This window comes from Calcarisporiella thermophila (genome assembly GCF_041956535.1).
Source record: "Calcarisporiella thermophila strain CBS 279.70 unplaced genomic scaffold VTP21scaffold_47, whole genome shotgun sequence".
NCBI classification, from domain to species: domain Eukaryota; kingdom Fungi; phylum Calcarisporiellomycota; class Calcarisporiellomycetes; order Calcarisporiellales; family Calcarisporiellaceae; genus Calcarisporiella; species Calcarisporiella thermophila.
The window spans coordinates 7,673-19,493 of record NW_027192237.1 but is presented as its reverse complement, the minus strand read 5'-3'; the positions used below and the strand labels follow the sequence as shown (position 1 = coordinate 19,493).

Sequence of the window (11,821 nt, the reverse complement as noted above, 5' to 3'; positions counted from 1 at the left end):
AGCGCAATATTTGATTTCGGCTGTGGAACTGGGCCAAGTCAAACTGAACGATAATTTTTTAGGGCCAGAATTACTTAACCTAATTCTAACTTTGAAATTGAATTATCTCAAACTCCAATATCATGGCGTTAATTACTCGCAACTAAAGGTTTACAGCCAGTTATTTAATATCACGTGAAAAACCACTATCCAATTTTACAAATATATCAGTCTTACATCCCTGATTTGATCAAATTTCACTATGATTTATCAAGGTAAATCATTGTTTTATTTATACTTTCTAACAAATTTCGTTATGATATTTTTTTGTAGGGCAGTGTTGACCTTATTCAATTAGGTTGCGCCGATGCTCGAGTTCCTGAGACGGAAATCTTTAAATATGTTATGTGCAACTACTTATGAGTTAGAAACTTTGCACCCTTTTTACCGACAACTGCTTTTTTCTAGATCCTGGTGATCTACTGGTTTCACCGTAATATTGTCAATGTATGTGACAATACTAATATGAGCCTTTTGAGCGTTTTGCAGTATGCGGTTGAAGTGATCAAAGTTGACTTCATCATTGTTTGTGGCCATAGCCATTGTGGTGGCATTACGGCATCTATGCAAAACAAACAGTACGGTTTTATTTACAATTGGCTTCATTCCAACAAGGATATATATGCCGATAAATACTAATATAATCAATTAATACCAATACATGATATTGCTAGTTGAATAGTATATTAATAATACTTTTCTCTCATTCACTGGCTCCGGGCTAAATTATCCTTCATGCTTTATCTGCTGCATGCTCCGTCATTCACAAAAAAAACAACGTAGGTCCCTCCCCTACACCATAATGTAATCCCCCGTACATATATATTAACTGAATTTCCACTGTAATAAGGATAACAGAGCCCTTCTTGTGAATCGCGAAATGGTCACTACATTACATTTATTAAGTTTGCAAAAGGAGCCATCACAAAACTGTTTTTGCTTGATTTGAACAAAAAAAAGTGAAAATAAATCACTGAGCATAGCCCAATGTAAACCTACTCCTTTGCTTAATTATGAAACATTGGTTAGCAATCATTTGTTATGTAGCGTGTATAGGCTAATAAAAATTTGGTATTCGGATATTCGGCGCAATATCATTTGCCAATTTCCTACGATCATTGATTCAAATATAGAAACATCCATTAGTTAGAGCCAAGAGTAGGATAACGAAGTTTGAGGGCAAAAAGGATTCGGGTTTTATGGACTATTGTTTCTACCAGCATAATATTTCACCGAGAGATCTTGATGATGACCTTCGGGTATTTATTTCTGTTGTGGTAACACAAACCATTATTTATATAACTTACTGTGGTTTATTAAAATACATAAAAAATTCAATTAACCCATTATTCGGAAATAGCAGACTTTCTTAGTGAATAAATCCGGAACAGCGATCATCTCCGGACTTATCTAACCCCGGTTTTAACACATCTGAAGTAATTCCAGTCAAAACTATAAAAGGTGGCATTCAGGCTTCGTCATTGCATTAGTTGGCATATTTCTCATTTCTCTACATATAGCACCGTCATTATCGATAACTATTAACATATAATTCTTTACTCCTACTATTCTTATTTTAATTTGGTTCCTTGTGATGACATCATCTTTAGTTTCTGAGCAGGGCTTCAGTCTTTCTGAACGTTACGAAAATTGCAATGACCCTGAGCAAAACAGGAAAATCGCAGTCCAGTTTCTCGAATTGCTATTCGGACGCAAAGATATGTTACAACATGTGGTAGATACGTATATTAGTTCTAAATATGTGGAGCATAGCCCCAAGTTTCCCGACGGAAAAGAAGGCTTTTACAGTGGAATGAATGAACTCTTTAAGAAAGTCCCGGATTTATCCATATCTGTTAGACGTTCAATTGCCGAAAAGGATATGGTATGGCTTCATGTCCATTTAAAGGCAAATGAAACAGATCTCGGCTCAGCATCTGTGGACATCTACCGCTTCGAGGATGGCAAGATAGCAGAACACTGGGCAGTTGACGAACACATTCCAGAGAAGTCGATGAACAATAATGGAATGATTTAAATTGACGTATCTCCTAAAAGTTTTGACACATCCCTCATTTTTAATACAGGCTATGTAATGTGCCTCGATTGAAATTTTCAGTATAAATAAATAATCCAATAGCCTTTCGTATAATATTGATGGAAATATTATGAATAAAAAAAAACAATCACAGGTTATTTTCAATAATATGTTCCTGTTACACGACCGAATTTCTACTATAATATTAACTGTAATAATTATTTATATATATTAATTACTTGATATTCTTTCCTTTTATTTACTTATTGATTACAAACTTATTTATGGGTGTAATAGTTAAGGTTTCATTCCGATACTCCCGAGATTCTATCTACAGCCAACCGCAAAACCTTAGCAACAAATTGAAAATATTAATTAAAGGGTAATTCTATTTGTACCCGGGTATAACTATTAATTACCGCTAAGTTGGTTAATTAATTTTCTTGAATAATTAATCGTCAAATTCAAAGTCACGAGCTACATGTTATTAACTCTCAGTAAATCAACCAAAAATTGAACTTGGTAGTAAATGATATGTACCAATAACATCTGCCACATTTCTTACTTTTATTCATTTATTATCAATAATATTATATTTACATACATTAATTCCGACTAGGACAATTACGTAGGTCATGATCAGTCTGCTTACATCCACGGCAAAGACGCATCTTTACCTCATGCTGAGACTTCAGGCGTTTATTGGATTTAGGTCTACCTTTTGTCACGACTTCTTGTGGGTCGGCTATGCTAGCAATCGGCCCCGGAGAACCATATAGCCCAGCCGTATTAATTACCGGCTCCGAACGAGCAATAAATGAATTAAGTTCTTGTTTAGCCCTTTCAACAGGAAGATGTTGAACAAGCTGTTGAGCAGTTGATATAGCACGGGTAACCAAGGTGAACAACACATCGTCGTCCACACATTTTGGAAATCCCATTTTAGCAATTTCCCAAGCTTCCAGAGATTTAGAGGATTGCTGCTCAAAATTTGACGGCTCAGTGCTTTCCAATATGGTGGATATGTGCGGAGTTATGAACCAGCGCTGTGCTATCTCCGATTCATAGATCATATCCTTGCCTTGCTTTTTACGAAAGGAGAAGAGATGGGCACACGGGAGAAGATATTGCTTTACCGAGCTGCAGCCGCAGACTGATATATGACTGCTGTGCGATATTGGATAGTATTTTTCTATATTAAAATAAGGCGGTTAATTACTATCTTCTCCTGCCTGCTATAATGATATAATAACTATCTTTGCCGCAGATCAGATATAACCCATCTTTTTCGACAAGATCGAAATCCTCTATACGGTGATATTGTTCAATAAGTTTTTCCATCGCAAATTCAGAGATTTTATCTTCCGTTCGCGAAAGAGAGTAAATCCTCAAATCAAATCGCCGATGCTTTGGACGTCCATTTCACTACATCAGCTAGGATTATAAGAGAAGAAGCAAGGCGGCGCCCTGATCTTAAAAGGTCATCGGGTGGCCATCCCTCGCGCTCTGAGTAAGAGAGAAGGGAGAAAGATAATCAAACATGTGACACGTGGTCAACGTAAAAATGCAATCGATGTGAGGATATATTTCAAGGAGGAATACGACAGAGAATTGACTGATGATACCGTGAGGAGAGATATTCAAAGAGAAGAGGTACTGACTCGATTGCACCAAAAGAAGCCTCTTCTCTCAGCTGCTCACTATAGAAAACGTCTGGAGTTCACGAGAAAACATCTAAATTGGAATAGGGAAGATCGAAAGCGGGTAGTGTTTTCCGATGAGACCAAATTAACGTTTACGAACGTTCAGGAAAGCAATACTACAGGCACAAGGGAGAAATACTTCGCAGTAGACATATTCAACCCACACTGAAACAGATAGGTAATGTATTGATGGTGTGGGGCTGTGTTATTGAATATGGGGTTGGAAATCTGTGTCGTGCTGATGAAGGGCTAGACGCTGCACTTTGCACGATTCTTTCTGAAGACTACCTAGGATCCTTGAAGTATTTTGGGGTCAATAAGTCGAAAGTTATATTTCAGCACGATAATGATCCCAAACATACTGCTAATATCACCAAAGATTAGTTGAAGAACAATAAGATAATCGTGATAGAGTGGCTCCCACAGTCTCCAGATTTGATCATAGAGTTTGTCTGGAGTGAGTTGAAGCGAAAACTCAATTCTCATCCAGGAATGCCAAAGGATAAAGATGAGCTATGGGAGCGAGCGGAGGAGTGGGAGAGTATAGAGTCCGAATATAATATCAAACTCTATGCAAGTATGCCGGAATGTGCTGTGGTTTCAGCCAAGAGAGAGCATACAAAGTATTAGTTAACAAATATACAATAATAAGTTTTTTAAATAATGTAATCATTATCCAAAAACCAGCAAAATTTAGCAATGCACTCCTTTCAAATACTGCACCCCGGTAACCTGGCTATTCTTTGGTAAGTCGGGGTGGCGTGTATCTTTGAAAATAGGGTAGGCGTTGTAGTTTTATCTCAACATTATTTACACTTTTCCTCGGAAAGAGGTTACTGAAATATTGAGGTTTTAATTGATATTTTCAATTTGTTGCTAAGGTTTTGCGGTTGGCTGTAAACCCACTCCCATCTGTTTATTGTCTCTAACCTCTTTCTTGAATTCTATTATAAGGAATTCGGATATCTAACAGTCTCCAAAACTGTTACATTGATGTTTTCGTCCGAGTAAGGATTAAACGTATAAAGCCAAAAGATCAACCAACTGGTATACACTTAGCGGGATACAACAGCTACTCCCCATAATGCCACCACCAATCTCAACCACGGGCCGCTCCCGCAAAACTCGCGTCCTACGCAGCGACACTGCCAACGCCGCAGAATCCACTAGCAGTCGCACAGCCGACTCAACTCAACCACCTCCAACGGCAATTACTACTTCAACTCCTTCCACAGAAGAAATTACCGTTCAAGTTATTGCTGAAATGGTTCAAAAGCAAACCATGAAAATGGAGAAAATGATGCTCAAGTTCAGCCATATCCTGAAGAATTCGCAACAGTCAAGCCAGCCAGCTTCTTCAAAATATGCCAGCCCAATTTCTATCGGCAGTGACCAAAGTAATGACGTCCCCGATATTCACCCCAACAATCCGGTTCGAACCGCAACTCCTGAGCCCACCAACAAGCCTAGACGCCTCGAAATTACCAATGTACCCGCCTTTAAAGGTACCGCATCCGAGGACGTTGACATGTGAATCGAACGTGTCATACAAATCAAAAAGTGCAGTAAGAACTAAGCTTGCGAACTCAGATTTTAATGCTTCGTAATGTAACAAAGAATGGGGCTTCTTGACTGGTTCTTCAATCTCAGAGAAGAACAACGCTCATCAATGACCAAATGGGACGTTTGGTGTGCAAGTCTACGAGATTATTTCAGATCTCCTGACTATGAAGCGCAACTTGCTCTCCGACTCCGATATCGTACGTTCAACGGTAGAGAACCAATCGCAAACCACTTCTGAGACAAATACTCGCTAGCACGACGAGTGTATTGAGAGAACAACAATCGGACTATCATTTTCGAAATTCTTTAATGGTCTTCCAAGAGATATTAGGAATCTTGCAAAAGCACATAGGCAGCCCAGCGCGGAAGGCTCAAGACTTCCGCCGAATTCTCATTGATTTAGTACTTGACCAGGAAACCAAGCCAGATAATTCGCGCGACCGCGATAAACAATTCAAGCCAGATCAGGACAAAGTATTCAGAAGGGATCGATCCCCTTATCCCTGTCCAGTTTGCCAAGGTGATCACTGGAGACTCGACTGCCCGAAGTTCAAAATGGAAGAACCAAAGAGAAAGACGAATAACCGCCAAAGCAAACCACCAGTGTACAAGCCACCTCAACTACCCATTAAACATGTAACAGCTCTGAGACTGTTAATGATTCAGATTCTTATTGAATATATGAAAAGTGGTCTTATTCAATTAGAACAATGGGCAAAATGGACAAATGGATAAAGATGGGCAAAAAAATGGGCAAGGAACAATAAGCAAAGATCGAGGATTAAATAGTAAACAAGGTGAACCTTAATCAGAGTGGTAATCAATGAGGGTATAAAAGGAAATATTGAATCAGGAAAGAGAGATGGTGGCTTGGTCTTGTTACAAACCAATTGTAAAATTGTTGAAGCTCAGCCAGTTGCACAAGCAGAGCAACAAAAAGACAACACTATAGACCACGCGACACAAGTTCACCATTCAAACACGATAGATGTCGCCTCAAGCACCAACCCAACGCATTTTCACCAAGCGCGCCGCCTCTGAGGATGTTGAGCGTGCTGAAAGAGGATACAAAGCCTCTTAACACCGCATTATCGAAATCGAGCCGGAAGCTCCACCTGATCGTCCAGGAACTGCTAGATCGAATTTCGTCAACGCAGAAATATTCATCCATAACGTTAGGACCAAATGTTATTATCCCAGGGTTAGTACCACCAATCAGACCGAATGGAGAAGTAGAAGCGAAGGCAGTCTTCATTCCAAATGACCGTGTAAAGCTCTGAGCCATATTCAAGTTTGCAGTAATCGAGCAACTCTCCGCCGGAATTATCATCGGCAATGGCCACCTGATTCCTCTTCAAATGGAGACCAAGAACACCGAAATTCTTCTACTTTCAGAAGGCATCGAACCACCGGGTCTACTCTACACAACATCCACCAAACAACGTTCACAAGCCAAAAAAAAGATAGTGCCAATGAACAAAACGCGCCTACGCCGCTCAAGACACGACAATAAGGCCAGGCCACCGCGCAATTGTTCCTGTGAATTTAGTTTCCCGTATTCCAACAGACTGTGCCTTAATGACTTTTGTAATATCAACATTTCCGTACGCGCCGCTCACACAATCATTAATTTCGACACATCAACTCCATACATTGAGGTGATCAACGGATATGCTTTCCAATCACTCTCAAGAAAGGAAAAAGATTAGCCATAGTGACACGGCTGTCAGCTTCCACTCTGACATTATCAGACTCAGTCTCCACCATCGACACTGAACAAGAAGAGCGCACATTCAAGCTTACCTTAGCTGAAGCTCACATCAATTCAAAAGATCTTCGGATCTACTAAGGAGGAATCGCCGTACATTCACTTACGGTAACAAGATCGGACACACTGATGTTATTCGTATGAAGATAGACACCGTCGATGCAAAACCAATCTCCCTCCCACCATACCGCGCATCTCCTCGCGAACACAAAACGATCGAAGTACAAATATTCTACGACTTCATTCAAGATTATAACCAAGATTCACACTTCAATGAACTCGTTCGACTCCTAAAGTTGCTGCCAGACTCGCTCAATATTCGCGACAATCAAAACTCAGTTGATTCCAGATACGAGGCGTTCTTCTTTGCATTCACAACCACACCGATGCCCCATTTGGCCTATGTATACCCAACTACAAGGATTTACGACTAAAGTTTTACAAGAACCTCACGACACACCCATCTCAGGACACCCCGATTACGAAAAACTTATCTAAATCTTCGCAGACAATTTTACTGGCCACGGTTATCTCGCGATGAAAAAGATACGGTATCCTTCATCTCTTTCTTGAATTAAGGAATTCGGATATCTAACAGTCCCAAAAGCTGTTACAGTGAGTGTACCCGCTCCCTTCTATATGTTGTTAGGTCTTCGTGTAAATTCTTTTCGTCAATGACGAATCTTTTCCCCAATCTGTCGTGCAATATGAAAGTTGGAATATTTGCTGCCTTGTATTACCTATGGCGACGTGTAACGGTGATATGCGATGCAAGGCTGAAAATTAAATCACACGCATCTGATGTCCTTTGGAGCATTCGGTCGGTTACTTCCTCGCTCAGTACGCTCCGTGCTCGACGAATATCTTTTAGAAGAATATCCAGGGGTCTGGATATCGGCATAATCTTTTTTGAAACTTCCGCCAGATTCGTGCCGCGTCTTCTGGCGGCATTTCTCATTAGTGTTAAGATCGATGGTTTCATCAGAGGTGCGTTCATAGTCGAGGTCCGATCGGAGGTAACTGCACTTCCTGACAACTTGTGGCTCCTCTGAAATGAAGGTGGACTCTGGTGCGTATAGTATTTTGTGCCCGATCGCGTCCGTTAAATCGTCCGCTGGTGTCCACCGATATCTCTTGCAGATAGGCACTGGAGAGAGTTATGCATTGTGCGGTTTTTCGGTAGCTGCGCACTGATCTTTTGCATGTGTGGACGAGGGCTCCGTTTCTTAAACGGGAGTATGCCAGCTCAAAAAAGGCCAAGGAGTTGCACTTGGGAAGCCACAACTTTATTTAGTCTTGATTTTTTCTCAGATTTCTTTATATTTCTTTATATATTCTTTAATACTCTATGTGATATTCTCTGGAAGCAGCTCATTTTGTCCAATAAAATGGCCTCATCATCGAAAAGCATGGTCTGCTGATGTAGTCCGCCTTCTATGTTCCTCTTTCATCTTCCCATTTAACATTTAACATGTTAGTTTTCTCCAAAAGCATCATGCAGCGCACTACCATTTTTGTTAACACTCTATCCGCAAATGTACTCTCTTACTCTAGTAAATTAGAAAATAAGCGAAATAGAGCAGCTAAGCAAGAAATGAAAATGCATTATATCATACGGTTACAATATGAAACCAGAATTAAAACCTGAGCGAGAGCGTATACAAGTAGGGAAAAATGTGAGTGTGTTTAAATAATTTTCCTTTGAATGCTCATATCTCCTGAATGGATAGAATATTATACAAGCGGCTTTATTATTAAACACTGTTGGATCTACACTATGTGCTGCTCAAACCGCTACCCCGGTTATAAATGCATTTTCTAAAAAACCCTGGGTATTTATATAGATGATCGGGAAAAATGGCCTTCATGATAAAATTGAAGGCATATTTATTATCATTATTTCACAAAAATATTTTAATACTTCGTATATCCTCCTCTAGCTTTATAAACTGCTCGGGATCTCCTCAACATACTCTCGTATAGGTTATCAATATAAGTCTTTTCTATATTCTTCCACGTGTATTTGATTCGTTCCCAGAGCTTTTCCCTATCCTTTGGCCGAGTAGGATAATCTTGAAGCCCCTTCTTCAAGAGGCCCCACGCGTTCTCTATGGGATTCAAAGCTGGTGATTGAGCAGGCCATTCTAAGACCCTTATATTGCGATCTCGCAGCCACGCTTGAGTTGACTTGGCGATATGAGGGGGGGCGCTATCATGTTGGAATACGATCTTGTCCTTATCTATCCCGTACCGTTCGAGTGTTCCAAGAAAACCTTCATCTAAAATGGTCAGATACATCCTAGCATTTATTCCGCCTTCAACGCGAAGTAGAAGTCCCACTCCTTGCGAAGTAATGCAGACCCACACCATGATTGCCTCCTTTCCCTTGTTTCGTGGTTGAAATACTATTGCACGCACGCAGAGGCTGCCCCTTCTTTACGTATGTGTATTCCTTTCCCGTGGTCTGTAAAAAGGGTACAATGGTTTCATCCGAGAATATTATGGTTTGAGTGGTCTGAAAACCCCATCTATCAAGTTAAGTTGTGAATTTGAATCTAGTTTTAAAATGGCGCGGGAGCAGCAAAGGCTTCCAAGACTTTGATCAAGGCTTTACTTCGTGACGTCTGAGCATATTTTTACAGTTTTGTTTGTTACGCTCTTATTGAGCTCTTCTTTGATAGCTTGCTGCAAGTCAGCAAGCTTAGAACACTCTCCGGTTGACGCCTTCTTAGCGATATATTTCTCATCCGATCCACTTAGACTACGTGGACGACCATATTTTGGCTTCATAGGAGGATATTTCGGGGTGCACCATTCCTTGATGATCTTTCTGGCAGTTTCACGGCCTATATCCACTCGTGCTGCAATCTTAGGTGTGGACTCTCCCTTTCTTGAAAATTCAAGCACACGTTCTCGAATCTTTTTACGAGTTGGCTTCATAGGTGCAAGACATTGCTAAAAGATAAAAGCATCACCGTTGCAAATAAAAAATATTTAGATGGAATGGTGAAGAAAATATAAAAGTATTTGGGTATCTTTGGCACACATCAATATTTAAAAGGACACCAATTTCCCATAAATTCGGGGTGCTATTCAATGATATCCTAGTTTTACCAGAGATGCATTTATAACCGGAGTAGTGGTTGGGACAGCACATAGTGTAGATCCAACAGTGTTTAATACTAAAGCCGCTTGTATAATATTCCATCCATTCAGGAGATATGAGCATTCAAAGGAAAATTGTTGAAGCACACTGTCACATTTCTCCCTAGTTGTAAATTGGTTTCTGCAAAAGTGCATTGTTTAAAGCTTACTAAAATTTGATGTCCCGAAGTGGTAATATCGGTAAATCAATATCTCAACAACACTCCTATAGCCCAAGTTAAACCTTAATTCAGTTGTCTATTTTGCAGTCTGGTCTTCTAAGAAATATCTGGAGTGATGTAACGCTCAAAGCATGAAACCAGTTACATTTGCTAGTTTCAGATTTCTCTTATACTTAGTGACTAATTAGTGAGACCATAACTATTGAGTATATAAGTTATATATCGAACATTTGCATATTGGAATAAAGCAAGTGGAGTTTAGTTTACTCGCCTAACTCAAACTATCCTAGCAACGGAAACTAAGCAAATAAACAAGTCACCTTTATGCAAGAAAATCCTTGAAAAATCTTTTAAAGAGAAGCCAGCTATTTTAAATTAATCATTTTCAGCCCTTGGATCACTGACCCTAGCTTATACATAATCTTCAGTAGTTAAACTTATATAAATAGTATAAATGCTTTTAATGCAAGCCTGTGGCATCTTAGTCACTTAGCGGCGTCACGAATTATAACTTCCAGGATGACCAAAGCATGAGGCACGGCTTCCAAATTTAGAAGATAAATTAATCGCAAATTTACATTTTGCAAACTCACTGAGTCGTGTGCTACCAGCTGTAACAGAATTAATAGCCACACAAATTGAATTCTAGATCAAGACTCAGTATTCCACGCTGCTCAATCTTGTTAGAATTTTTTTACTTTAGATGTCTCTTTCTCTGATGATATCAAGCATTTTCTTCATTTATAATATATCGTAATATAAATTATTAATCTTTCATTCTAACAAATATATCTGATATTTATTTATTCACTCTTATGTTAGAGAATTATAACACACTGAATCATATTACGTTAAGGTGCACAACACATTAATCATTATTACCCGTATTACAATATGTTTATTTAATTTTTAAAATTATTTCGTTGAAGCGTGGAACCCTTTCGTTCCATGCTTATTCACATCAGGCTTGTGTCCCGGTTAACAATATAAATAATCACTTATTATTTGTCTTCACGATTTTTACCAGTTAATTTTTTTCAAGCTTAGTGAATTTTATCTTATAAAGAAAATGCTAAAATCAGTCGTTGCTATTATTTTATCCACTGCTATTCTTGTTCACGCGTGTAAGGACCAGGAAATTACTGTGAATTTCAAAGCGTGTAATGGACAAATCTTCCAACGCTGTGTCAAGCAAGGGAGCAATGTCCCGATCGATGGCCCCGGTGATGCATTAAACTGCCTACAGGGCATAATAATAGCTGCACACCACGAACAACAATGTGTTTCTTGTGATTTGTTTAACGGCAATATCAACATTGGTAGAGTAGAGGGGGTAGGATATCATGATCTCAAATCCTGCAAACCAGCTCGCAGCATAAAGTGT

General features: G+C 39.4%; 6 protein-coding genes across 6 annotated transcripts; 3 read left to right on the top strand and 3 right to left on the bottom strand.

Moving 5' to 3' along the window:
- Window positions 1-1,633: 1,633 nt before the first annotated feature.
- Window positions 1,634-2,077, top strand: VTP21DRAFT_9051 (uncharacterized protein; the record flags this gene model as incomplete). Its single annotated transcript, XM_069399968.1, has 1 exon — window positions 1,634-2,077. The coding sequence occupies one exon, from the start codon at window positions 1,634-1,636 to the stop codon at window positions 2,075-2,077; it is 444 nt and encodes a 147-aa protein (XP_069245547.1).
- Window positions 2,078-2,682: 605 nt separating this feature from the next.
- On the bottom strand, window positions 2,683-3,150 carry VTP21DRAFT_9050 (uncharacterized protein; the record flags this gene model as incomplete). Its single annotated transcript, XM_069399967.1, has 1 exon — window positions 2,683-3,150. The coding sequence occupies one exon, from the start codon at window positions 3,148-3,150 to the stop codon at window positions 2,683-2,685; it is 468 nt and encodes a 155-aa protein (XP_069245546.1).
- A 1,714-nt stretch (window positions 3,151-4,864) lies between these two features.
- Window positions 4,865-5,314, top strand: VTP21DRAFT_9049 (uncharacterized protein; the record flags this gene model as incomplete). The annotated part of the gene is made up of 1 exon (XM_069399965.1): window positions 4,865-5,314. The coding sequence occupies one exon, from the start codon at window positions 4,865-4,867 to the stop codon at window positions 5,312-5,314; it is 450 nt and encodes a 149-aa protein (XP_069245545.1).
- Window positions 5,315-6,289: 975 nt separating this feature from the next.
- VTP21DRAFT_9048 (uncharacterized protein) lies at window positions 6,290-6,628 on the bottom strand (the record flags this gene model as incomplete). Its single annotated transcript, XM_069399964.1, has 1 exon — window positions 6,290-6,628. One exon carries the CDS (start codon window positions 6,626-6,628, stop codon window positions 6,290-6,292), a length of 339 nt encoding a protein of 112 aa, XP_069245544.1.
- Window positions 6,629-7,251: 623 nt separating this feature from the next.
- Window positions 7,252-7,652, top strand: VTP21DRAFT_9047 (uncharacterized protein; the record flags this gene model as incomplete). Its single annotated transcript, XM_069399963.1, has 2 exons — window positions 7,252-7,515; window positions 7,581-7,652. The coding sequence occupies 2 exons, from the start codon at window positions 7,252-7,254 to the stop codon at window positions 7,650-7,652; spliced, it is 336 nt and encodes a 111-aa protein (XP_069245543.1).
- A 247-nt stretch (window positions 7,653-7,899) lies between these two features.
- On the bottom strand, window positions 7,900-10,051 carry VTP21DRAFT_9046 (uncharacterized protein; the record flags this gene model as incomplete). The annotated part of the gene is made up of 4 exons (XM_069399962.1): window positions 7,900-8,258; window positions 9,085-9,453; window positions 9,518-9,639; window positions 9,726-10,051. The coding sequence occupies 4 exons, from the start codon at window positions 10,049-10,051 to the stop codon at window positions 7,900-7,902; spliced, it is 1,176 nt and encodes a 391-aa protein (XP_069245542.1).
- Between the last annotated feature and the right edge of the window lie 1,770 nt (window positions 10,052-11,821).